Below are 26,340 nucleotides of genomic sequence, written 5' to 3'. Positions count from 1 at the left end.
TCAGCAGGTAAAAATTATATTTTTATTTTAAATTTGAATAAATCCGGAAGAGGATTTGTTGGTTTGTTCCATTGAATGGTTCAGTTAAAAAGGCCAAATAAATTTCATTGTCTGGGGGGCGTTCAGGCCCATCGGAAGAAATATACAGACAAAAAACCCCACCCATAAAAAAAAAAAAAAATCTAAACCCGGCACTGAAATGCAACTTGGAAAGCTAAGATGTAAGACTTGTTTGTTTAAAAACAAAAACACATGAATGAAATGGTTACAATGATGCAAATTTAGCTTTTATCTTTTTTTTTTTTTTTAAGATTTTACTTATTTATTTTAAATACAGGTTTAGGTGCTTTTTCAGCTATGAAAAAAAGGCAAAAAAGTGCATAAGTCAGAGAGAAGGCAGAAATCAAGCAGTAAGATGTCTGTTTTCCATGGCAGAAGGAAAAAGGGGGGGGGGGCAGGCAGGGGAAGGGGAGGATAGGGACAACAGTGTCAAGGTAGCATTAAAAAAGTTTTAGGCCAAAAACTTAGTTTCCTGTGTTTTTATTTGGTCCATTAAAAAAGGTTTATTCACATTGTTACTTCCCCCCTCCCCAGACAACTGGCTCTAAGAACAGAGTTTTAGTGATCAGGAATGTGCACCTCTCCATTCCCCCAGGTCTTGTGCTCACACGTTTCAGCACCACCAAGGATTTCAATTCCCTACAGCCCATCGCTGTCACTTCTATGCTCTGCCCAAGGCTGATTGCATCTCCTTTCACCCACGCCCCTCCCAAGTCTCCCACAAGCCCTTAGATGAACATGAAAGCTGGTTAAAAAAACAGAACGTTCACCATTATCCCCAGCCCTGCTGCTAGCTGGCTCGTCCAGTGGGATGGAACAGCTCATCAACCCTTTTAGTACAGTACATTGATCTGGGGACGGAAGACCAGAGACCCTCTTGCCCATACAAGCTTCAGCACTATAGCAACTACCAGAGAGAGACTAGGAAGTAACAGGTTTCAGGGCTCGCTGCTACCCACCCATTAGGCCCTCTCACTCAAACATTTCACCTTCAATTCAGGGTCCCTTAGGCACGGTTCTGCATCTCCCTTGTGCTTCTGGAAGTGAAACAATGAGCACTTGAGAAAGAGGAGAGGCCGTGTGTGGAGTCCTCTTCCATATTTCAGGGGTGGCTTCCCCATTTTAAAAACCTAGCAGCCTGTTTCTCCCTTCCCCCGAAGGGCAGCACCACGGTAAGAGTGTACGGAGCAGAAGTGGAAGTGTAAACCCGAAACAGTGCACTGGGATCAAGCAGAGGTCTCCAGTGTGCTCAGGGAGAAGGGGGCACCCATCAGGGAGCCTCTTGAAACGGACATGCTGCCCAGCGTAGTCCCCACATTGCCTCTTAAAGCCAGTTAAAAGTTACAAAACATTTAGCCAAGCCTGTCTGCTGAGAACTTACAGACCCCCCTCACTGGATGCAGCGTAAAGAGCCTCCCCTGTAATGCACCATCAGGTCAGACTCCCCTGGGATAATGAGGGCAGTCATGCTACATGGAATTCCAGTTGAGAGGGAGAAAGGCACCAGGGAGTGGGGGTCTCAGCATGCCAAGGCAGAGAGGGCAGCAGAGTTGATCCACTGGGGAAACGTGGGAGGATTCGCAGCTAGCTCTTCTCAATGCCCAACTTCCTTCACCAAGGACAACATAGCACCATCTTCCCTGCAGACAGATTTCCAGTTATAGTGGCCCCTGGGCCCAAAACATTGGGTTGGGTTGGGGATGTGCTTTGAAGTTTTGGTCCCTGATGCGATCCAAGCCAGCAGCAGCCTGGAACGTCTACCACCAGCCTGGACCCAGCGAGAATGCAGAGAAGGTGGGGGCGGAATGTATCTGTTCATTGCCCTTCCTGGTCCCTTTGCCACTGACCTTCCCCTCCGCAGAGAGAAGGCTGTAAACATCCCAGCTCAAACTGGAATGGAATTGGAACTAGGCCTGGCCTTGCTGCCCCTGGGAAAGGCACGGATGGAACTGGCTGGCTCCTTCTCCTCCTTCCAGCTGAGGGTTGGCTGACTTGTGTGAGGAGGTTTGTTCTACCTCCCTGCCCCCATCCGGCTCTCCAGAACCACAGTCCCAGTAGTGGCTCCCGCTGTGCAAGACACATGCCAGTGCAAAGCAGAAACTAACTGGAACTTGGTAGAGTCCCTGGTCTTTGCCCTCCAAAAAACCCCAAGGCACCTCATGCCTTTTTCACGACATCTCCGCCAGCCACTCATGGGGCAGAATTTCTCCAATGGTCGGCTCAGTTCATTCATGGACATAGGATGAAAGCAGAGCTAGACTGAGCAGTCAGTGGCTCCAAACAGCCATAGGGGCAGGGGGTGGTGAGGGGGGCACTAGAGACTAGGAACCACGCCCCAGACCCTGCTCCACATGGCCACGCAGATAGCGAGTTTATCCAGCAGCGGGGATGGGAGAGTGAGCAGAGCTCCTGGCTGAGCGACGTGAGACATAACTCTTCTATGCAAGAGATCAAAAGGAATGTGCTGCTACAAAATGAAGAAGCTGATTGGAAGGCACATGGGCCCTTCCCCTCTACTGGAATGGTATTTGGTTCTAGAGGGGGTTCTGGGTATCGCTTTCCTCCGCACCCCCCATGGGGACTCCTGGATGACCATGGGGGGAGGCAGGCCCTCTGCCCCTCCCCATAGCTCTTAAACACAAGCAGCTCATCCAGCCTCACGCATAAGCAGCCCATGGGCTACTCCTCGCTCCCAGTGCGGCAGCAATCACCCCACAGAGCGTAGAGATGGTCCTGAGATGAAACGGCCCAATCCAGCGTAGCTCAAAGGGTATGGCCAGGCCGGTGCGATGCTGCTTTTGAGAGCCCTACCCTATTCGAAGGACCACAGCCCCAAAGCCCCACTGCCTGCCACTTCTGCCTTTGTCCCCCTCAGACCCTGGGGATCCCAGCACCTCTGCAGGCAATGACACAGCCCAAAAGTCAAGGAAAACGCTAGAGGAACAGAGCAAAAAAAGATTTTTTTAAAAAAAGGTTAAAAATTGATTGATCTTAGATTCTTTGGAACTAATATTTTTTGTTTAAGTTTGTGAAAAAATGGAAAGTGGAGAGGGGGGAGAGAGAGAGAGAGAAAAAGGTTTCCCTTCAGTCTAACGGTGGCGATGAGGTGGGAGAGGCGACTGGGGATGGCCCAATGCGAGATCCCTGCAGGCTTCCCTGGTGCCAGCTAAGCCCTCCCTCCGGTTGGGAGGTACTCCTGGATCTAGAGAAGGGGATCCCCACTAACACCCCCTCCCCTAACTTGCTGTTAAGGGGACACCACCTAGTCATTTGTCCCTTGCTGCCCCTCCAGCTGCCTGGCTTGGTCCCCAGCCGAGGTGGATGGGTTTGGTCCTATCAGACGGGTCAGCTGGGATCCTTTCTTAGCTCAGGATCACAGCGATTCCAGTTGCTTCCCTCATATTCCCTGGGGATGCATGCGCCTGGTAGCTAGGCCGCCACCCCTTCAGAAAGATGGGGGTGAAGGGGGAAGAGATTAGAGGAGGAAAGCTGCAATGTTGGGGCCAGCCCGAGTGGCCCCGGACAGGTTTCCCACCTAGTCCCAACAGAGCTATAATAGCTACAAAACAAAGCTAAATTGGCAAGAGAAACCAGAGGCCGCTGCAGAGTACTGATGGGCCAGGGGTGCAGCTCTGATGGAGTAATGGCAGAACGCGGCGGAGAAGGGATGCTGGGCGAGAGACACATGACAGGGGGCCTCGGGTGGGCTGGGTGCTTCGGGTGTTATTCCTCGCCCCCTCGCCCATGGCTTAGATGGCCTCCACGTAGTTGGCAGGGAGCATGCCGGTGTCCCCCGTGCGCTCGACCGTGCCGTACATCCAGCCATCGTCGATCTGCTGCACGTTAACGATGGTGTCCCCATCCTGGAAGGAGACCTCGTCTTCGTCAGCAGCGTTGTAGTCATAGACTGCGCGGAACCGCTTCTGGGGGGTGGGGAGAGGAGGGTCAGCGACACATGGGGGCTCTAGCTCCCTTCCCTCCCCCCGCAGCCTGTTCATGGCAGCAGCCCCTGCTCTCCTTCCAGCCAGCAAAGCCCCCCCAGAGCAGTTGAGCTTTCTATGGGGAAGAGCTTGCAATCAAGGGGAGTTGAGGGGCAATGAACTTTGAAGGAGCCGCTCCTGGGCTCTGTAGCAACAGTGCCACTGGTCAGCGAGCTGCGGGGCTGGGCCCAGCTCCCAGCAGGTCAGTGCAAGCCAGACACTGGGCTGGGGGGTCAGGAGTCAGAAGGCAACCAAAAGACAAAGTAACAGGAAACCAGGAGCATGAGCCCTGATAATGGCTGCAGTAGGATAGCACGAGGTGTGGGGGGCCCCCCTCATCTACCTGACCCTCACCCCCAGGCAAGAGGGTTTGCAGCAGCTGGGATAGGTTGCATGACTGGAGAAAAACGCTGACCTGCACTAGTGGCCACTATGGGGATCCCGCCAACGAGCGTCAGCGCTCGGTAGGTTAAGCGCTATTGCCGCCCTCCGGGCTATACTCACTCCTCCTCCTCCTCCTCCTCCAGAAGGGGCATTACGCTGTGTAGAGGCCGGTGCTGCAGGCTCCTTGAAGCCATAGGACTGAGATGGAGGCTGCTGGTAGGCTGGGAAAGAAACAGGCCCGGTCAGTCGTGGCAAACTGCCGGAGCATTGGGTTATGGAGACCCAGAGCCCTGCATCTCTCTGGGATGCTGCCCTTCTTTGTAACGAGCCTCACTCAGAGCTGGGGGGGCGGGGGAGGCCCTTTCAAGGGGAGCCACACGTGGGCAGACGTGTTGGGAAGAAGTTCTGCATCACTGGGCATGGACTTCAATAGCCCCACTGCAGCCAGAGAACTGAAACCTGGCCTCTTTGGGGCATCGGTGTCAGAAGATGAAGGTAGAAGGGGGAGGTTGTGCAGGAGACGCCGTGATCTGCGTAACCAGGGCTCCCCCCAGAGAGTGTTCAGAGCTCCTTACCAGGACTGCTGGGCTGGACTTGAGGCGGTGGCTGATGCTGTTCCACAGGTCTCCTGTAGTTGGCACCATCCTGGGAGTTCCTGCGTTCCACCTCACCACCCTCGCCGCCACTTGGGCCCATCCTGCTCTTCTCAAACTCTTCATGGTACTTGATCTACAAGAAGAAATTTGGAATTAGAACAGCACCAGGGGGCTCCTGGTCCAGAGGGGAGCCTGTCCATGCCAGTCGCACAGGTCTGCCCCCGGTGAGCAGGTTTTAACCCATTAAGAGTGTCCCCCCCCCCCCAAAACCAGTTGCATCAGACCCATTAGCGCGGCACAGACCAGAGCCAGGACCTTTACAATCCCCAGGCAACAGCCCCAGCAAGACCTCACCTGGACCAAGCCTCCGTGAAATTTTCTAGGTGCACTGGGCGCTCCTCTCGTGTGCCAGGCCCACAGCATGGTGCTATGTGCTGCAGCTGGAGAGGCCATCTTTGTGGTCATCGATCCCACAGCCCTTCTCACAAGGGGCAGCTAGAATCCGGCCAGGACATCCAGGCTATTTACGTTCTGCCCACCTAGCAGTTTCAATGGTGTAGCCCTCCCTGCCTGTCCTGAAGGGTCACCGCATTAGCGGGATGTCAGACAGTTCTGTCCCAGCCCAGAGCCGCAGCGCAGCCAGTCCTACACGCTACGCTGCCTGAAAAAGGCTGGGTTGGGACCGCACAAAAATGATTGCTGTTCACGTTCCAGTACAGCAGGTGGCACTGCAGACTCTTGGCAATTCCAGAAATAACCCAGGTGGGAGGAAAGGAATCAGGCCTCCTAGTCCCCTCCGCCCAAGCTGGAGGGTTTAACAAACAGGGGAGGCAATGCCTCCCTCCCCCCCATACACATACACTTGGTTTGGACAGATTCCTGGCAGGTGACATCCTTTTCCTCTTGCCGCCCAGCATCAGTTCCTCACCTTTGCTGCACTCTTCTAGGGCCCTCAGCTGAGGGGCCCATTTGTGCCACCCAGGTCTTCACGGGAAAGGAGCTTTCCAGCCGTCTAGGCTGCTGGGACCCCTGGCCAGTGTACTCCTCCCCCATCTGGCGCTAGCCACCTGCTGTCCCATCTTATGCATGGATTGTGAGCTCCTCGGAGCCCGGCTGCAGTGCCTACAAGGCCCAGGGATGGACCAGGAGGACCCTTTGTGCTCGAGTTCGGCACTGTACAAACAGCGCCCCATCACCCAACAGTGCTCGAGCAGGCCTGCGGAGACGGCTGGGACGGGGCAGCGATGAGGAACACTGCTAGGCCCAAGTCAGCTGATGAGCACCGCTGGACTCAGGGCTGGCTACTAGACCTCCATGGCAAGGCCAAGGGGAAGGATGCCACAGGGATTATTCCAAGACTGCAGCTCTAAAAAAACAGAGGCTCCTCCCCACCCCTCTCCCGTCAGCACAGTGCAGCTTTCTGACCAGCTCAGCAATGCCTGGGGACAGGAGATGGACAGCGGTATCCCCTGGATAGTTGTGTGTAGGGAGGGTGTGTGTGTGTGGGGTGTATATAAAGTGTGCTATAGTGGATCTGCCATAATGAGGGCATAATGCCATGGGGGGTGGAGGGGGAGGGCATAATGCCATAAGGGGAGAGGGGGAATAGCTCAGTGGTTTGAGCATTGGCCTGCTAAACCCAGGGTTGTGAGTTCAATCCTTGAGGGGGCCACTTAAGGATCTGGGGCAAAATCAGTACTTGGTCCCCCTAGTGAAGGCAGGGGGCTGGACTTGATGACCTTTCAAGGTCCCTTCCAGTTCTAGGAGATGGGATATCTTTATTTATTTAGTAAGGGGGATGAGGGGAGAGAAGACTCTGAAGTGACATGATGAAGCAAGGGGCATGCAGCCAGTTAGTGAAACTGACCTGCAGCCCCTGCTCTGCCAGTCCTAGAATCCCCCCCCATACCTCTACAATGCCCCTCAATGCCAACCACAGCCCCCCTGCTATTGCAGTCCGGGCTCCCCAGGCAGTTCTGCCCCTGCACCTAGATCGTGATTTGCAGGAGCCCTGCCTCTTTGCATTACCATCAGCTTCTGTCTGAGGGTGGCGGGTTAAGGCCAGGAACGCTCTGCTGTGGTTTATTTGGTTCCAGCTCATTTCCACTTGTGACCAAGGCCGGGTTTGGACCTAGGTCCTCGGAAGAAAGGCTAATGCAATAGCCACCTCACACCAGCATCCACTGCGGCCCTCTTCTCTCCAGTCCCCCCCCACCAGCCCTGTTCCTCAGTGATGCTTTGCGAGGGAAGCACACGCATGGAGGTGAGGACACCCTTTTCAGGCTGCCGCAGGCTCTCGGCATGGCTGCGGTTTACAACCCCTTACCATGGCAACGCCTCCAACAGTAGTGAGAAGCTACAAGCCTGCAGCATCCCCTGGGCAAGAGGCCTCAAATCTCCCTGGCCTGCCAGAGGCTGCTGAGGAACATCCACCCCCCACATCTGGCTTGGCTTTAGCTGTGTTCCTCGGAGGAGGAGACAAGAGCAGAGAACACGCACAGACCCATCTTCAGTACCTGGGCTCGCTGCTGCACAGGCAGGAAACCCTTGGCCACTCCAGCTGCGTTTCCACCAATGTTCCAGGCTTGGGGCTGTCATTTTTCATGGGCCTCTAAGCAGAATGCGGGCAGGCGTGCCTGCAAGTGTTAGCTTCTCTCTCTCCCTCCCTGACTCCTGCTTTGTCTTGTGCTTCAAGTCAGGACAGTATTCAGTGTGTGTGTTACAGTAGCACCTAGAAGCCCCAGTCAAGAACCAAAACCTCACTGTGCAGGGTGCTGTACAAATAGTGCAGCTGTGATTGTAGCCACATTATAGGACATCTTGAACAGATCCCCTGATGCTGTGGCAGCAAGTGCCAAGGGGGCTTTAGAGCAGAGAACAGGCCCCAAACCAACCCCAGACGTTGCCTTCACTCAGTTACATGCAGAGCTTGACACGTACGTCCCGCAGCTCCGCTCAGAACCCCACCACAGCAGGTACAGCCCTCCCGGTCTCCTTCACGCCTCTACTGGGATCTCAGAACTGCTCCTTCAGCAGCTTGGCTTGGAGTTACTTAATTGACACTTAGGCCCTACTCACACCAAGATTAGAACCATGCTTGAACACAGCTGGCAGGGGTGTAGAGCGTGTCCCTAGCTGGTGCAAACAGCAGTTTCTCCGAGAGCCACGTTAGCTGAACTGTTAACGACCTAAGGGTAGAGGCAGCTTGGGTACCCATGGCGCCCTCAGACAGTCAGAGAAGCAGGGCTTTGAACTCTGCTAGCAGCAGCTCCTTTTAACAGCTGTCGCTAGACTAGAGCGGAGGGCTGTGTCGGCTCCCTCGGTCGTCGGGCTGCTCTGGGAAAATCCTTCGCTCCTGGCTTTGGCTTCCAAGGCACAGCAGCTCAGCTCAGATTCCTGGAAGCAGGAATGCTCCCAAGCACCCAATTAGGGCCCCGCAGCCTGGCACTAAGGAGAAGCAGAGAGGCTGCTGTCCAGGAAATCAGAGGGCAATTACTCACTTCAAATGCTGCAGTATTTATAACAAAAAGTGAGACAAACAGAGGGGGTGGGAAGGGAATCCCAGCCGAGGATCTAAACAGAGGGCTACAGATTAGCTTCATCTCACCACACCTCCTCAATTAGGTTCCCCACATTAACCCTTTGAATGCCCGCTCTCAGCCCGCCAGAAGGAGCAGATTATCTAGCCACAGTCTGGAGATGTTTTGCAGTAAGGATTAGAGGAGGTCCCAGTTACCCATCATGGGTGCAAGAGCCCCCACACCACCCAGACAGCATATGGAGGACAGAGCCAGGGATGAGGCCACATGCTAGGTGGCAGAGTCTCAGTCAGACCAAGAGGGGCAGGGTTATTATCCTCTATTGTACTGAGACCCTGAACCAAGTCAGATGCTTCAGAGTGTCTCAATCAGCCCTCACTTGGCAGACAAGCATCCCGTAAGTGGGAGGCTGGTGTTACTTGGGTTTCCACCCCCGCAGTAATGCTGCATGTAGCCTGCCTTCTAACAACACCGATGCTACAGGGTGGGAGCAAATATCACCAGCCCCAGTTAACTCCCTCCCCAAGTACTAAGCAAAGTGCTTAGTAGGTGTTCGTGCTTAAAAGCAAGGAGAGAAGCTGGCGCAAGACCAGGACAGACCGAATCCTTACTTCCAGGGCACCTACAGCCATTCCTGACCTGCAAAGGCCCCTTGCTATCCCAGTCCTGAGCCTTTCCTGCTGATTTATGATCTGGTAGGAGCGAAGTTAAATCCCACCAAACCCCTCTCCTCCCTCACAAGCCAAGGCAGATGTGAAACCAAGGTTCTACGACGTGAAAGTTTACCACATGGACCTTGAGGTATGGGTCACCCTTCCCAACCGGTCACCACAGAGACCCCCAAAACACAGTCAAATGCCAAGCGCTCTACCAGCGTTAGCCCTGGGGAGAAGAGATCAGCATGAGGAGAACGCTTTACAGTGGCTAAGAGGGTGTCTGTCCCACCCATCACTGAGGAAGTTCAGCTATGGGAAATCCTCCTAAATAGAGCTCTGAACAGTTAACAGAGCCAGGGAGATTGCTGGGAAGGAACCAACCGGAAGAAAGGAGAGGGCTATTGTATTTTCTAGAGGCAATAGTTAGCCCCCCTGCCGATTAAAGCAAGGGTGGCACGTTGTTACCTTCTGCCCAGTTTCAAGGACCTTCACAGTAGAGAAGAGGAGACATGATTTAATTGCAAATGAAAGCAAAGGAGACCGCATCCAGCAGCCTGAAAACAGAGAGCCCACGAGAACCATGGGGTCCAGCTCCCAGACTTGCAGTCTCTCCAAGCTGGGCCTGGACCCCGTAGCCACAGCCGGAATTGCTGGCTGCATGACCCTGTCGAGCCATGTCTCCCAGAACACTGGTGCAGGTAGTGCTGCAGGGGAGCTTCTGCATTTCAAAGCAGCGGTCTCTCTCGGCTAGTCTCGCTGCAGGTGTGTGCACAGTGTTGGGACAACACCAGCTGCAGTTCTTCTAAGTCACTGATGGACCTGAACTGATTGTAGCAAGGGACACATCTTAGTGTAGACAAGAGCCTAGGGCCCACCCCTCAGCTGCACGTCCAACATCTCTCTCCACTGTATGCAAACAGGGCAGGGGTGTTCAGGTCATTGGCAGAGCTACCTTAACCATCTATTACAAACGGGCAGAGTGCGCACACAGGCGTGGGTGGGGATCAACTGATCAAACAGAACCTCAGAGAAAGTATTTAATATTAAACGTGCTGTCGCAGACATGGGTAGTTTTTAAGGGTACCCAAGTCCCCTTTTCAAAAGAGATTTAGGCTCCAGTCACTCTTCAAAGTGTTATCCAACGTGCTGTGGGCTAGTGGTCAGAGGACTCCGCAGCCACCTGTCACACTGCAGCCCGCAAACGTAGCGAACCTCTACCCACCACCCATTAAACTGATTTTGGTCTAACAATCAGAGGGGGTCCTAATCACAGGCTCCGCAGCCTACGTGGGCTCAGAAGCCTAGCGGCAGATGCCACCAAGACGCACTGGTTGCGTACCACGCTCACAGCCTTCCGTTTCCCACTGCAATCGGTTTCTGCTTCGCTTTTGCTCAAACGGCTGCTCAGGAGGGCAAAGGGTTAATGCCTGGGCGTGGGTGTAAATATTAATAGCTACTTGAGTTAATGAATACACAGCCAATGGGGAAGACACCTGCAGCCCAGTTGTTGGCTGGTTAAATAGTTATTTGCTGCAGGAGGCGAAGCACAGGCGGGAGAGAAAGCCTGGTGCAGAGCTCTGCTTCTGGGTAGGGGAACTTCCCCAAGCAAAATATTTTGCTCTCTCTCCCCCTTCTCCTTAAGGGGGATTGAAATCCTGACCCGAGGCAGCCATCACCTTGCTTACAAAGCCGTGCTGTTGAGTGATCAGAGAATCAGGACTCTGGGTTCTATCGCTCCCTGGCTAGAATACTTTCCACCCAGGGTGTCTGGGGCGGTCAAGGTTTGCCATGGACTGCTAGAGCCTCTGGAGAGAGGCATCACTATCAATTCATAGAGAAGCTTTGAAGTTTGAGGGGGAGGGGGCAGGGCAGAGAAGGGCATTTGTCATGAACATTCCCCCTCCCCCAGCAAGGTTAGGAGAAATAAATTCAACATGCTGGGGGCCAGGCCCCTCACAGCCCAGGTACCCGGCCCCTCACAGCCCAGGTACCCCCTCAGCTGCTAACGCCCCGTAAGCCTTAGAGCTCTGCCTGCCCTCCCGGGTGCTTTGTTCAGGGTTGGAATGGGTGTTTGTATCTTTATTTAATAACTAATTTTATTGGTGGGCAGCACAATGGGGAATCCTCCCAGCCCTAGGGGGTGGGGAGGGAGGTAAGGGAGACAGACCAGGGAAAGTGAAAGCTAAAGGCCCAGTGCAGCTCTCCTGAAATCTGCAGCAAAGCGCTTGAAGCAGCAGGAGCAGGACAGAGCCTCACCCCACATGGCAGCAGCGAGCCGCCCCATAGCACAGCCGGGCTCAGGGCTCTAGTGGTGCCAGCGTAGGTCTTGTTCCTTGCTGTATTGATTGGAAGCTGCTGACCTGCCCCAAACAAAGCTATTATTTCTGTTTAGCACTAGAGACAGCACCCCACACCTGCCCCAGCTGCACAACAGGGGAGCAGGCTGCAGCGTCCATAAAGCACCTCACCTTGGTGAATGATTCCTCTGCAAGCAGATGGCTGCCGGAAGTGCACTGGCACAGGGTGGGGAGGGATAGACCTGCCAGTCAATCCCAGCTCCCCCCCAGCCAGGGGTTATGGTTTAGAGTTCCAAGGAGATAACGCTGCACCACTCCATGCTGCCATGGCTACCTGCTCTCTCCCGAGGGCTGCATCTTGCTCCTCTTCTCCCCCTGGGAGTTTCACCCCTACCCCAGGGCAGATCCTCCATGTAAAATTCCTCTTGCCCCTTCCCAGGCTCCTCCCTTCCCTTTCACAGTTGTAGGCTAAAAGGGGTGTGTGGATTGGGGCTGGGGAGAATTGGTCTCCCCTCAATCATGCAAGGGCACCTAGTTTAGCACCGCAAGCTGGAACCCTGCAGAGATCTTCACTAGCGCACAGAAGATGCCATACAGGATCAGGGCAGGTGACCAATTTGGAAGCTTTGCCCCTCCCCTTCCCCTGGACATTTTCCTAAGTTGGTGCCAGACCAAGTTTGAACGGCTATCAGAAAGAGCAGCTGAAAGCCGGCTATGATGCTGTCCTCTGGGCACGGCTACAGAAACTCTGCATCTGCTCTGTTCCCAGAGAGGGGCCAGGGCACTTGTCCATTCTTAGGGTAGAGTAGCTCTAGCTACAGCTTTGCCACCCCACTTACTGCTGGTAGAACAAACACACACATACACCCCCACCCACATCCCCAATGGTCTGCCCTCAACTTCCTACTGGAGGTGGTTATGGGGCAGGACACGAGACTGCACTTCCTGGCCAGGACCCCATCTGGCCACGCCCTCTTTACCAACTGAGCTGGGGCAAGGCCAGAATCTTGCCAGCCCCTGGACTACATTAGCCTTTAGTGGTCCCCAGTTCATCCCTGGGACCTATTTCAGGCCTTACCCCTGGCTAAGGCAGACAAGATCTGCCCCAACGTGGACCCTGCCTGCCATGGCCACCAGGAGTATCGCGGCAGCTGGAGAACAGCCCAGCATAGGAATGAGAGGCTCTGGGCTCCATGGGTATTCTCTGGGGGCATTACAGTGGCTTTGCATCCTCTTTGTGCTAGCCAAGGCCTAGGGCATCAGAGAGCCCCACATCTCTAAAGAAAGGGAAGTGACTAAATGGACACAGGCTGTCAAGTGGAAAGTTAACAGGCACGACCACGAGCGAAGCTACAGCACTGAGGGTTAGTTTTACTAGCAGCCTTCTGGGGATCCTGCCCTTGACCACGCTGGTTTTGCAACAGCCTCCGTCTGATAAGGAAGTTAAATACACACAGGGCAGCAGCTAAAGGTTAGTTAACTCTGTGTGTTCGGGAGGAAGCAGATGGTGTGTAACCGCCCCTGCATCCCCCTCAAACCCTACAGGGGTGGGAGATCTCACACTCCCTGCCGGAAGCAGGAGTGACACCAACCCCAACGCACTCCCGCGCAGGGCGTGGTACATGCGCACACAGGTGGCCCTCCCTCCAGCTGCTTGTGGGGAAGAAACAGTAACACACTCAGACTGGCTGGCATCACACAAGCTCTAGAACTAACTGGGCACCAACCCAGACCATTTGCAAGAGGATTGAACAACCAGGTTAAGTGGATCCCAGATTTGTGAACTTAGCTTTCAGTTCAAACATGAACCTTATTTTTGGATTGGGGGGGGGGGGAAAAGGGAAGACGACTTGGGGCTAGTTAGTGAGTCAATGAGCTTTGGACTGGGACTCTAACTTGAAGGGTTTTGTACTCCCTAGAGTAGCCACTGCTGGGGGTGAGGCACATACAGGGTCTCTAGTCCACCACTTTAACCTAACCACATTGTTGGGGATAGTTGCCTTCAAAGATGTCCACTAGAGAGCATCTTAGAGGTCCTAGAGGCAAGACACTAGGAACTGGGCCCTTCGATTGCCATCCGAGTGACAAAGCAAAGGGCAGAAGTCCCTTTATGCCCCTATGAGACCTAGTCAGGGACCAAGGCCACACTGTGCTAGGCCCTAGAGAAGGTCCATCCAGGTCAGAGTTGGGGGAGAGGAAAAGAAGAGCTGGCCTTTGAAGCTGTAACTCCAGCTCCATTTGGAGGGCTGCGTCCAGCATGGAGTGTAGCGCGGCAGCTGGCGACCTAGCAATCAGCACTCTACCATGCCAGGTAGGAAACTGGGTTACACAGCCCATCCTACTGGAGAGCAACAGGTGCCAGGATTACCTTGGCTACAGTGTCTTTTCAGCCCATACACGGCCTGAACAGCTGCAGCAAAACCCTCCGGCAGCCAGGCTGCTGGAGCCAGCTTTGGACAATTGGAGGCATGGTCCAGTCAGAGGAAACTGGCAGAGGACACCACACAGCTGTCTAAGCGAGGTGCGTTTGGCTGAGGTTTCCCAAGACAGCACTGAAGGTGACGTTAAACCGGAGTCAGCCATTCTGCACTCTGGTATTCCCACAGCAGGACACCATGAGACGTGACTTGTTACTTAGACAGTTCTCCTACAGCCCAGGATTCAGTAGCGGACAGAGTTCACAGTATGGGGCAGATGTGACTGGCCCATTCAGGGCCATCCCCGAGGGCTCACCCTTGCTTGGTTTCATTTTGCGAGTCCCACCAGCCTCCAAATCCCACTACACTTTGAACCCTTCATGGCATATTCAGACTTGCAAAGTCTGCCAGCTCCTGCTACAGCTCCCATCATGGGGCATCTGCAGGGAACAGAGGCTTCCCATGCCACTTGCACAAACATACAGGAATTATGTGCACTAGCAGGAGGACTGTGCCCACTCCCCCGCCCCCAACTATCCTAGAAGGAACCAAAAGTTGTAGTAAATAAAGACCTTGTTTTCACCACCTCAGAGTTTGCAGGGCTGCTCCTTTGTCCCCCGTCCCACAACAGAAAGCCAAGGGGTAGCATAGCCACTCTAGACTCTAGAGCACAGATTAAAAAGCTACATACGTTGCTGATCTGGTCCTGAGTCTTCTTGATTCTCTGCAGCTCGGGGGTGTCAGCCACCACGCTGAATCCCTTCCCTTTGTTCTTCTCAAAATCCTCCTTGTAGCGAATCTAGGGACGAGAGATAAGCAAAACAAGCTCTTTTAGACACCGTGAGAGTCATCCGGAGCCTCTGCGTGATCCACTCTTCCCAGCATTACAGGCTACCCGCACCATAGCCTTTTAGCCCAGCCTCCCAGCAAGAATGGCAGAGTGGGTTATTCTTAAAGGGGGGTTACTTGCTCCGGATACAACAGCACTTCTGCAACAAAGTGCAAGTCTGCCACCTCTGGGGTGGAACCCAATTAGGACAATTATAACCAAGTTACAAAGCAGGGGGGGAATTGTGGGAAGCAGACTATGGTGACTTCAGTTTGTATTTGGCTAGTACCTGGGGATCAACAGATCCTGTGTGTGTGTGTGTGTGTGTGTGTGTGTGTGTGTGTGTGTGTGTGTGTGTGTGTGTGTGAGATTAAAAAAAAAAAAAAAAAAAAAAATAAAGGCCCTGAGTCACACATCTGTCTCATCTCTCCTCAGAGACAGCAGCATACAACTGTTAGATAAGATGACATGCCACCACCCAGACCTACTGAATAGTCCTGAGCTAATCCCATCCATGGGGATTGCCAGCCCTCCCCCCCCCCCCCCCCACGACCCTGCCTCACCCCCAGTACAGCTTCACCATTCCCCAAAGAGTCAGCCAGAGCCACAACGGCCTCTACAGAGACTAAAACCCAGCCCCTGACTCAATCCCTCCAGCAAGGAAGGAAATGCTCAGACCAGCCTCACTGGATGGAAACTGTGCTGCTTGCAGCAAGAGGAGGCGGTCACAGCTGCAGGCCACTTTAATAGCGGGTCACAGTTGTTGGAGAGCTTTCAGCCATAGAGGACTTCCAACCGAGAGCAGTAGCAGGAGGTCAGGCAGCACCTTACCCACCCTCCCTTTAGGAGGCAATAGTCTGCATCCAGCCCAGGCCTTCCCTAGCCCTCTGGATCAGCTGCCACTGTCTGCACCAGAGGGCCAAGGGCCTCCCCAAGGACTACGAGTGGGATTTTCAGGAATGCCCAAGTGATTGAGGAGCACAAATCTGTGCCTGAGACACTTTGAACCCAGGTAAGCCAGTACAGATGAGCCCCAGTGCAAGGTTTGTGCAGGGAGGGGAACAGCTCAGTTTAACGCTGCAGTGACAACGCATCCTTTGGGATGGTCACTCTGTGATGCTCCCAGCTTATCCCTTTCGGAGGCAGTAAAGCCTTCAGAGGAGGACCCTGCTTTACCCGGCAGATGCTCATTTTAAGGAGCTGCCCTGAGGTCCCCTCAAAGCTTACACAATCCTGCCCCCCCCCCCCCACGTGGGGATCCCACCTCCGCTAGCAAGTGAACCCATGACTAGGGCAGTCACAGGTCACCACACTCCAGCGCCAAGAAGGAAGGTCAATAACTTGACTCATAGCTATAAGATGGCCACCCTCTGCACCCGTGTGATGGGCACCCTCTGATTTGGGTCTCTAGAGTCCCAGCCCCTCCCCATGGGAGGTCGGGGCACTCAGGATGGAGAGCACTCATGCAGCCCTCTGGGATTTCAGGCACTACCATTCCCAACTCCCACAGCGGCTGCAGAGAGCAGAAGAATCCGAGCACGAAGGAGGGGGGCTGGGAGGGTGAGAAGGCAGGAAAAGGCAGGGCAAGGGAGCATGGGGACACGTCACTCCCTCTCACTCCCCTCCTCACCTCAGAGCTGGAGAGGGGGAAACACTCATCTAAGCAGTGGCCAGACACCAGTGAGTCTAGCCAGCGCCATCAGTTTCCTGTAACCCTTCCCGGCCCACAGCCTGAGAGGAGCCAACACTACAACTGCAGAGCACTTAGCCAAGAGGCTGAATCACAGCTGGGCATGCCAGGGAAGGGCTCCTGGGAGCCCTACACCGACCAGGTCTTCAGAAAGTTGTACACACCACGCAGACAACCTAGGCTCAGACCCTCCCCTCAGCCAGCAACACTAGAGAGGGATGCACGAGGAGACAATCCAGTCTGAGCAAGACAGCATTTCTACAATAGCACTTGCTTCTCTCCCCCCTACCCCTACCCTTCCTGGGCATCTCCTGCATAGTAAGACTACATGCCTCTTTTCTTTGGCCTTGTCACCTGCATACCATGCCAAGCTTTACCTCTGCAATCTACTGCACTAAGGAGGAACAAGCCTGTGACTGCCCCCTTCCCACATTCAGCCTAAACCCAGAATCTTTCAAGCTGTCTGGAGAGAACAGATTGTTATGTGCAACTGAACCCAGAAACAGATTTCACATAGAAACGTGGCAGCTCTGTGGGACTGCTACTTCTCTTGAAGCCAAAGAACTAGGAGCACCTTGGCTGCCTGTGCCGGTTTCACAGTCCTTGGCCTTGTCTGGGCTAGAAATAAAAAAGGTCTGATGTCAGCGAGCACATGTGAGAAGTACAGCGTAGGCCGGGCAATGGATAATCTAACAGCAGTTCTCAAGCTGTGGGTTGGGACCCCAAAGTGGGTCACGAACCCCCTTTGAATGGGGTCCCCAGGGTTGGCTTAGACTTGCTGCCCAGCATAGGACAGGGGAAAGCACAAAGGTGCTGGTTTGTAAGTTAAACAAGCAGGTAGGGGAGGCTGGCACGATTGGCCACCTGCAGACAGGAGCTGATCCCTGCCTTGCTTACACTAGAAATTGTCAAGTATCAGGGGGTAGCTGTGTTAGCCTGGATCTACAAAAACAACAAGGAGTCTGGTGGCACCTTAAAGACTAAAGATTTATTTGGGCATAAGCTTTCTGGGCATAAACTGTCAGTATAGAATGCCTGCATCTGTAACTTTCACTCTATGCATCTGAAGAAGTGATGTTTTTACCCACGAAAGCTCATGCCCAAATAAATCTGTTAGTCTTTAAGGTGCCACCAGACTCCTTGTTGTTTTTACTAGAAATTGTGTTTTCTAGACTAGGATTTAAAGGCATGTTACCGAAGGGCCTCGTGAGGAAGGGAGAGAGTTCTACAGGGCCATTTGAGGACTTGCCTTAACTAGCGTTTAAAGAGGCAACAGCTAACAAACAGATGCTAGCATAGACAATGCTGTGTACAACTAGCAGTTTAGCACATTAGACAAGGCAGCATGTATGCTATGCTAGGATCTATTTGTGTTTGCTAACATGCCTTTAAATCCTAGTCAAGACAAGCCCCAAGCTGTTACTCCTTGTCCTACCACACACATTCTGCTCTCTACCCGGGGATGCATCCCACCGGGTGGCCATTTCTGGTTTAACTGTTACTCCCAGACTCCTGGAGCACTATATCAAACACGCTATTAAAACCAAACCAGGCCTTCAGAGCAACTTGCTGCTGTTCTGCTCGCAGGGAGCAGAAGCCCATGATATCAGTGCTGAGTTCTCCCAGGCCAAGGGCCTCACACTGCCAACTCAGAGCACAAGCAGACCGGGCAAGAACAGGGCTCTAGAGCACACAGCGAGTTAGCCTGGTCCAGGAGTCATTTCATTCATTCAGTCCAAATTACTCTAACATAACCATGGGCTTTGTGACTCCTGCATCTGAACCACAGGCGTGGGGTAGCAGTCTTGGCAAAGGGGCAGGTCTCTTTCAGGACTTAACAGAAAAGGGGAACCCAGTCCTTTAACCCCATATTCCCTGCATCACAGCCAGCCTTTCAATCATGACAGGGTCCAAAAAAAAAAAAAAAAAAAAAAAAACACTATGGTGTTGCAGCTTCTGCAGCAGCTCAACACCCTGCTGTTTTGTTCAATTCTAATGCTTGGTGGGAGCTCTGGGAGGAGACACAGCTAGACTACAGACCCCATCCCTCGGTGTTTGGCATGGCCTTAAGTTACCCAAGCCAGATGGGGGAGGCGGCCAGGCGTGTATTTCAGCAGCGAGCCAGGCACAGCGACCCATGGGCGTATGGAGGAAGAGCAGTTTCTCCGGAGCAGCCGCACACAGGGTTAAGCACTGAGCAGGAGCGAAGGGAGGAAGTGCTCAGACAAGTCAGCCTTTTAGTTCTTTCTGCCCTTATATGGGCACTAGGCTGGAAGACTGAGCAGTGAGCTGTTGCCTGCAGAAGGCCAGACAGAGTCGGGCAGCCGAGTGCGTTGGTTCCCACGTACTGCTCTGCACCCGGCTAGGATGGGGGAGGGCAGACAACGGAGGCAAAATGCACTGGGGGGGGGGAGGGGGGCAAGCCATGGCCCTCTGACCCACAGGCAGCCTTCACTCCTCCACTGCGGCAGGAATTCCATTCACCAGCCTAGAGTCCCTTCCCAGTGTCTAGAAAAGCACAACCCAGGAGAAGAGCGGAGGAAAGCCATTAGTCTATGCTGGGGCTTGCATGCACAAGTCCCAAACTGTATCAAACCCGAGAGTGGCCTTCTGCAGGGCAATGATCACCTCAAAAAGAGGTGGTTGGGCTGACAGGTCTGGGCCCTGCAATGAATGGTTTACCAGCTAGCTCCCAGCTCAGCCACTCACTTCAATAGCTCCTTCCAGCCTGGGATTTCAGGCTGTTAATGCTTGCCTAGAAAGTGCCTCAAGTCTCCCCCCCCCCCCCCCCCCCCCACTCCCCCGCGGCCTCCCTCCCAGGTGCATATGGTTTGCCCCATTCTATGGATGCAGAAATGGAGGGGAAGTGACCTGCCCAAGCTCACACCAGAAGTTAGTGACAGTGCCAGAAACGGAACCAGGAGTCCTGACCCATTGGTGTCCATGTTCCACCCCCAGATCAATAGGCCGCCTCACTATTGGATCTGGTCTCGACTCTGCCAGGGCTCCTTCCCCATTTGAGAAACAAGGTTCTAGCCTTCTCTCCATCACTGTGAAACCAATTCACTCAGGAGGGAAGAGTCCTCCACTCTTGAAGTGGGAGGCACGGACCTGAAAACTGCTGTGACGTGGTACAATTTACCCCAGCTACTGCCTAAAGGCAGCTACAGAAGAAGTGCCCCCTCACTGGGCCATGCTGAGGAGCATTCAGTTCATGTGTAGTAGTGAGCTGGTGATCGGATGTCCTTTAATTAATGGACTTTCAATGAGACCACAGTGTCAGCTGCCTTGCTTTGGAAAGGGGCACAGGGAGCAAAGTTTGAAACAAAACAGCTACATGCCACCCACACAGGTGCCTCCACCCCTGGACAGGAAAGGTGGCATCAAAATATTTCTCCAAAGGGGCCAATTTCAAGCGTCTGGGAGGGAAGCCACAGGATGAAAACCCTGTGATTCTTCTGGCATGCGTGGGCAGGAGGCAGGGAGTGAAGGCGTAAAAGCTGTCACTTTGTGGGCCTAGTTTAGCTGCATGAGTGATAATCATCTGCTTCCGAAAGAGTGACCAGAGCAAGAGACGCCTTCTTGGCGAATAGAAATAGAAACCAAGAGATTTGATGCAGATTATATTAACCAGTTCCAGCATGGCACACCGCTGAGCCACAGCTCCCCTGTCCACAAGAAAGTTTCAAACTGGAACTAGTAGTTGGAATTTTATATTCAGAACATTGTTTTGGGGGATTAGAATCTGGTCATCAAACAATAGGAACAGGAAGGTACTAGCGTCAGCATTACCATATACTACTGCAGCATTAGAATAGACCTACTAGAGTGTACACACACACACACACGTGTGTTGGCCAAAAGTGGATACTGGGGATGTGTCCATTCCATCTCCAGTTTGAAAATCCTCCAGAGTGAAGAGACGGTCCTACCCGTTCTCCCCTTCCTTCTCCAATATAGCTCAGTGCCACCGCCTCCAGTCTCTGGGAGAGGCACATGGAGACTTTTAGACTAGCCACAGGTCACTCACTCCCCAGCCCTGCAGGGTTGTAGGACACTGCACGCTGGATTGAAAGGAGGGCTCTGGAAAACATTAGACGAAGCACTAGAGAGGAGTCTCGATTAGCATCCTGAAGAACATAGTGTGAGACGGTTCACACAGCAAGCCCCATATTTCCATGCCACTGAACCCCTCCCCTACAGATTCTACAGCCAGGTCTACATTTAAAGACATCTGCTTGGGGCCGGCTCCAGGCACCAGCTTAACAAGCAGGTGCTTGGGGAGGCCAAGGGAGAGGGGCGGCATGTGCGGCAGTTTGGGGGCAGCAGGTCCCTCACTCCCTCTAGGAGCGAAGGACCTGCCGCCGAACTGCCGCCGCCGATCGTGGCTTTTTTTTTTTTGCGCTTGGGGCGGCCAAAATGCTGGAACAGGCCCTGCTTCTGCTGGTGAAGAAGTGTCATCTTGGGGTGTGATTTTTTTAAGTTCATTTTTATACTGGCAAAAATCCTAGTATAGTTACAGTTATACTGGCACCCCTTTTGCCAGCTGAAGCTTGGGTTTGTCCAGTTGGCCTCCAAGGTTGGTTCACTGGTAGTACAAAGACTACAGGAATCACATTCCAGACCACGCAGGGTTTGCTCAGCTCTGGGCAGATTTGGCGGCTATCAGTCTTTGAAGCAACTGTCAGTAAAGATAAAAGTAACTGTATTAACTAGAGTAAATGTTTGGTGCTTGGAAAACAGAAGACTCCCTTTGTAAGCAGAACAAAGGCAGACATAAGGAGAGAGGAATTAGGATCTTATCTTATGCCTGTTAAGATCTATCCTCCCTAGAGGGCCGTGGGCATTTTACTCGGGTAGTTTTCTGCTATTCCATAGCCCTTTGCTCCTCCACCTCACCTCCTCCCCTTCCAGCTGCAGTAAGGCTCCCTTGTGGTCAGTACTGCCAGCACCCAACAGCAGCCTCTCCTCCCTCAGGCTCAGCAATTAGATCTTCAAAAAAAGAAGGACGAAGGACGACGACAACTTGTGGCACCTTAGAGACTAACATTTATTTGAGCATAAGCTTTTGTGGGCTACAGCCCACTTCTTCGGATGCATAGAATGGAACATATAGTAAGGAGACATCACATACACCCCATGAAAAGGTGGGAGTTGCCCTACCAACTCTAAGAGGCTAATTAATTATGAGCAATTATCAGCAGGAGAAAGGGGGAACTTTTTTTTTGGTAGTGATATCAAGATGGCCCATTTCAAACAGACTAACACGGCTGCTACTCTGAAACCCATCAATTAGATCTTGTAAGTCGCTCTGGCCTGGAAGAGATGCTCAAGGTGGGATCCTCGAATGCACTAGTATAAGTGAACATACCCCTCCCTCAGAAGCCTAGTAATTGTTCTCATGTGAACAGACTTCCTCAGCTGGAGGAGCCATTTATATGCTTCTGCACCAGCCCATTTCCAATCAAATATGCACCTGACCCTTCTCTCCAACATTACACAAGGGAAGTGATTTATTCCTCTTCAGTTTCTCCTCTTGGCACAGCCAGACAGCTCTTCCCCACACGAGAACACAAATTCAGGCCTGGTTCATTGTCACTAGCAAGACCATTCACCCACTGTTCAACTGGGGAAGCTGCAGCAGAAATCCCAGGCTAGATTTCTCTGCTCATCTGGGCAGGGCTTGAGATGGGGCCAGGAGACAGAATGCAATTACTCCTCCGACTGCTCTTTGAGCCCCCAGCTATGCTCAAATGGAGAGATTTCATACAGGCCACCAGTCCTGCTGCCTTCATCCAAGCTTGATGAACTTCCTCTTCCAGCAGGGGACAGAGCCATCCAAGAGAAGTGTCACAGGAGGAACAACAGTTTGGGCACATTTATGGAGTAGATACACCTCTACCTTGATAGAACGCTGTCCTCGGGAGCCAAACAACAACAAAAAACCACTTACCACATTATAGGTGAAACCGCGTTATAATCGAACTTGCTTTGATTCGCTGGAGTGCGCAGCCCCCCTCCCCTCCCCCCGAGCACTGCTTTACTGCGTTATATCCGAATTAGTGTTATATCAGCTAGCGTTATATTGGGGTAGAGGTGTACTAGCACCATTCTACAGTGGGACAGGATCGTAATTAAGTACGGCAAGGCCCAGGCAGTACTTTGAGGGGAGGTTTTGGAGAAAAGCCTGCTGCTAAAGGGATTCAGTAGATGTGCACCCTTTGTAAGACATACAAATTCCCAGTTTGGGGGGGGGGGGGGGAGGGGGGAAGAGGAAGAGGCTTTCCTTGCTAGAGGTGCAGTCCGGAGAAAAACTGCCAGGATTTTCAGAAGTGACCACTGATTTGGGGATTTCCTAGTTTGAGATTAGGAAAGTTAGACCCTCTCAAAAGGCATCTTAAATTGTGCACCCGAATTAGTCACTTAACCTTTGACATTAGTCCTAAAAATTGCTCGGAGATCCCACAGAATTGAGGTGTTACCCTCTTCCTCGAAGATATTTATATGGCCTATATCACCACAGCATTGAGCATCTGGGAAGTGTTCTCATTGCACAGATGGGCAATTTAGGCACAGTACAGATTAAGAGATTTACCCAAATCTCTCAGACTCTGGTGTAGCAGGGAATTGAACCCAGGTCACCAAGTGCCAGACTGACCCTAGCCACTGGACCATGCTTCCTTGCCCAGCTAGGCTCTCTTTCTACTAGCCCTGTGCCCAGGCCATTTCCACTGGACGATGCTTCCCGTTCAGTGCTGCTCCGTGTGGTTAACAGCTGCCTCATTCTACCCTGGAGACGGTAGGTCTGTAGTAAATGAAGCAGAGCCCTATAGTGTTTAGTATTTGCCAAATGACTGGGAGTCTTCAGATGGAAACTGCTGCACAGATTGTCTCCTCTAACCCACCTGAGCAGCAAACCTTCCCATAACAGGGCTCTGTACACACTACTGGGGCGGGGAGAAGCTTTGAGCCTCCCAGTACCATAGGAGAGAGGGTTACTGCCCTAATAGGACCACTCCAGAGCTACTGTTGCTTGGGGCATTGACCCTTTAATCTCTCCTGTACCCAGATGTTTGGGTCAAAACAAGACTCCGTGGAGCATCAGATTAAGAGGGAAGTGGGAGGAGCTAGGTGCCTGCTCTAGCCTCCTAGAGAGAAGTAAAACAAGTACCCTGGGGCCCAGCCATTCAGCATGACAGGCAACATGCCAGTTAACCTGGCACCCAGCTTGCCTCCCGCCCCCTGCCATGACTACAGCTTTACTATGTGGCAAGGGGGTGGGGAAGGGAAGGAAAAACAGCATCTGACATTTACAGCTACAGACACACAGCCTCGCAAAACAGCCTCCTCCAGGGTGGAGGGCAGCAGCTAACCAGCATAACAGAAGATGGCCAAAAATCCCTTCCTGTTATCGTGCAAAGGATGCTGGGACAAACTTCTATTCCTATGAGGAGAGTTGTGGGATCCTTCCTACCTATGCAAGGAAAGAAAGTGACACAACACAGAGCGACTTCCCAATATAGTCTCAACCCCTCTGAAACAGATGGATCTGAATTTATGATCCCAGAGAAAGAGTAGGTGTTTTAAACCTAGAGCCACTTAGCCTTCCCCTCTAGTGACTTAGGCCAGAAAGGTCCCCTATATTCAGAGCACCGGCAACAAGAACTGCCCATCACCACCACCAGCTGTATCTGGGACTGCTGCTGGCCTGGAACAAATCATGACTAGTTAGTCCAGTCTGCCTGTGACTGCAGAGTCCTGCCTGTCATGCGGTAAGCTCAGCTCCCACAGTTGCATGGGACATCCTCCCCCACAGCCACGACTGGTCTGTTTTCTTTAGAGAACACGGAGAGCAATTGGGGGCTCATGTGGCCATTGGCAGCTGTTGATTAGGAGAACTGGCCCAAGGATGAAGGAGACTCTACATTTCAGTTCCAAGGTTTCCCCCCAACCTGACCCAGCAGACTAGCATTTGCTCCAGTTCAAAAAAACAGGAATTCAGAGAATCTTTAATAATAATAAATGGAGATATCCCATCTCCTAGAACTGGAAGGGACCTTGAAAGGTCATCAAGTCCAGCCCCCTGCCTTCACTACCAGGACCAAGTACTGATTTTGCCCCAGATCCCCAAGTGGCCCCCTCAAGGATTGAACTCACAACCCTGGGTTTAGCAGGCCAATGCTCAAACCACTGAGCTATCCCTCCCCCTTTCTATGCCCTGTGTGCTGCAGGAAGTCAGACTAGATCAGGGATCTCCAATTCAAATCACCATGAGGACCACATGAGGACTAGTACTTTGGCCCAAGGGCCGCATCACTGACACCTTTTCATATAAAGATACAAAAGCGCCCCACTCCACCCCTTCCATGAGACCCCGCCCCCATTCCAACCCTACCTCTTCTCCCTCTCCTCCCGAGCACACTGGTCCCTGCTCCTCCCTCCTGGAAAACAGGAAGCGCCTGGAGGTAGGCAGAGGAGTGGGGACGCAGGGGTGGGTGGCAGGTGAGGAGGAGCTTGGTGCCCACAGGAAATAACTCCATGGGCCATGTGTTTGAGACCCCGGGACCAGAGGATCCCAATGGTGGTCCCTACTGGCCTTATAATCTAAGAATTCCTCTAAGTAGAATAGATCCAGTGGGGAATTGCAGAGAACCGGCGCCAGAGAGGTCCTAGATAATCTTTGTGCCCAATGGGGATATGCTGGAGTACTGCCCCAAGAGATTCTCGAATGGGGAAAAAGTAGCACTGGCTGAAGCAACCTGAGCAGTGAACTCGTGGGCTCTCCTGCCTGCTACCCTGGAGAAGCAACACTTGCCTCCCCCAATAGCTCTAGGAGGCCCAAAGCAAGTCTTGATTGCTCAGGCAAAGCTGCATTTGTGCAAGTCAGAGAGCTGTTGGGAAACTTGCTGCGAGGAAGGGACCTTACAAAAGCAGATGTTTCAAAACTAGAGCTGAAGGGCCCCTCCCAGAAGATACCCCAGCAGCCAGCATCTGCCCTGTGACCTAGCTCCTTCCCCCTCCAGCAGGGAAGCTGTTCCCAGCAAGCTGCCTTTTAGCTCCCGGCACGTCTCAATCAATGGGAGAGAGAAAAGGAAGGTCACTGCTCTTCACAGCACAGTGGGGAGGGGAACGCACTGATACTGAATGATGCCTGCTCACCCTGAAAACAGCACTAAGGCAAGCCTTGGGTGGATCTTTCCAGGCCAGCATGCCTTGGTGAGGCCCTCAAAAAGCAGTCTGTTAACCTCTTTTCACCAAAGGAGGGTGGGGAAATAGGGTAATCAGATTCTCAGCGCAATTGCCACATTCTCATGCATGTGTGACAAGGCAAAAATTGCTCCTGGGTGCATTTTCCTGCCATGGCAGAGTATTCTGGGCACTAATCGGAGTCTGTGTTGCTGCCTCAAAGTCAGAGGCCTGCAGCTCAGGACAGTCAGAGTTCTCTAACTTGGCAACAGCCCTGAGATCCAGGCCTTGAGGTCATCTCCTTGGGCTTGGACTCCCCCGTACAGCCCTGCTCCCTCTCAGCAGTGCCAAGGGATAGCGAGTAGGCCGAGAATTCACACTACAGAAGGCCAGCTAGCCAAGCGGTTATTCCGCAAACAAGCTACGCCCTGTTTAAAGGGAACGCTACAGATCATGATCTAAGCTTTTAGCTTCAAATGCTGCATATTCCAGTGCTCCAGGGCAGGAAGAAGAGACCTTCTTGGCTCACCTTGAACCCTTAATAGATCTAAAGCCAAACCCAGTTCCTATTGCGCCATTGGAAGTTAGGGCACTAATCCAGCTCAGAGGTCTACCTTGCAACTGGGGGCTTTTGAGGACCCGGTTCCATCTCTGGACCACAGAATGGGAGGGGGCTGTCCAGACATGGCCCAAGCAAGCTCAGAGA

At 52.8% G+C, this 26,340-nt stretch overlaps 1 protein-coding gene across 1 annotated transcript in view; it reads right to left on the bottom strand.

Moving 5' to 3' along the window:
• Positions 1–26,340, bottom strand: part of LASP1 (LIM and SH3 protein 1) — a 57,563-nt gene continuing 31,223 nt past the window's right edge. Inside the window, exons 4-7 of the mRNA XM_054014051.1 lie at positions 14,621–14,728; positions 5,000–5,153; positions 4,545–4,645; positions 1–3,983 (exon numbers count right to left, since the gene is read on the bottom strand). Of these exons, the coding sequence (XP_053870026.1) occupies positions 3,810–3,983; positions 4,545–4,645; positions 5,000–5,153; positions 14,621–14,728 (537 nt within the window). The 3' untranslated portion in view covers positions 1–3,809. The remainder of the gene's footprint in view (positions 3,984–4,544; positions 4,646–4,999; positions 5,154–14,620; positions 14,729–26,340) is intronic.

The sequence above is a fragment of the Malaclemys terrapin genome, chromosome 25 (assembly GCF_027887155.1).
Source record: "Malaclemys terrapin pileata isolate rMalTer1 chromosome 25, rMalTer1.hap1, whole genome shotgun sequence".
Classification (NCBI taxonomy): Eukaryota; Metazoa; Chordata; order Testudines; family Emydidae; genus Malaclemys; species Malaclemys terrapin.
The sequence above is the reverse complement of the archived record's forward strand: the minus strand, read 5'-3'. Positions and strand labels throughout refer to the sequence as shown.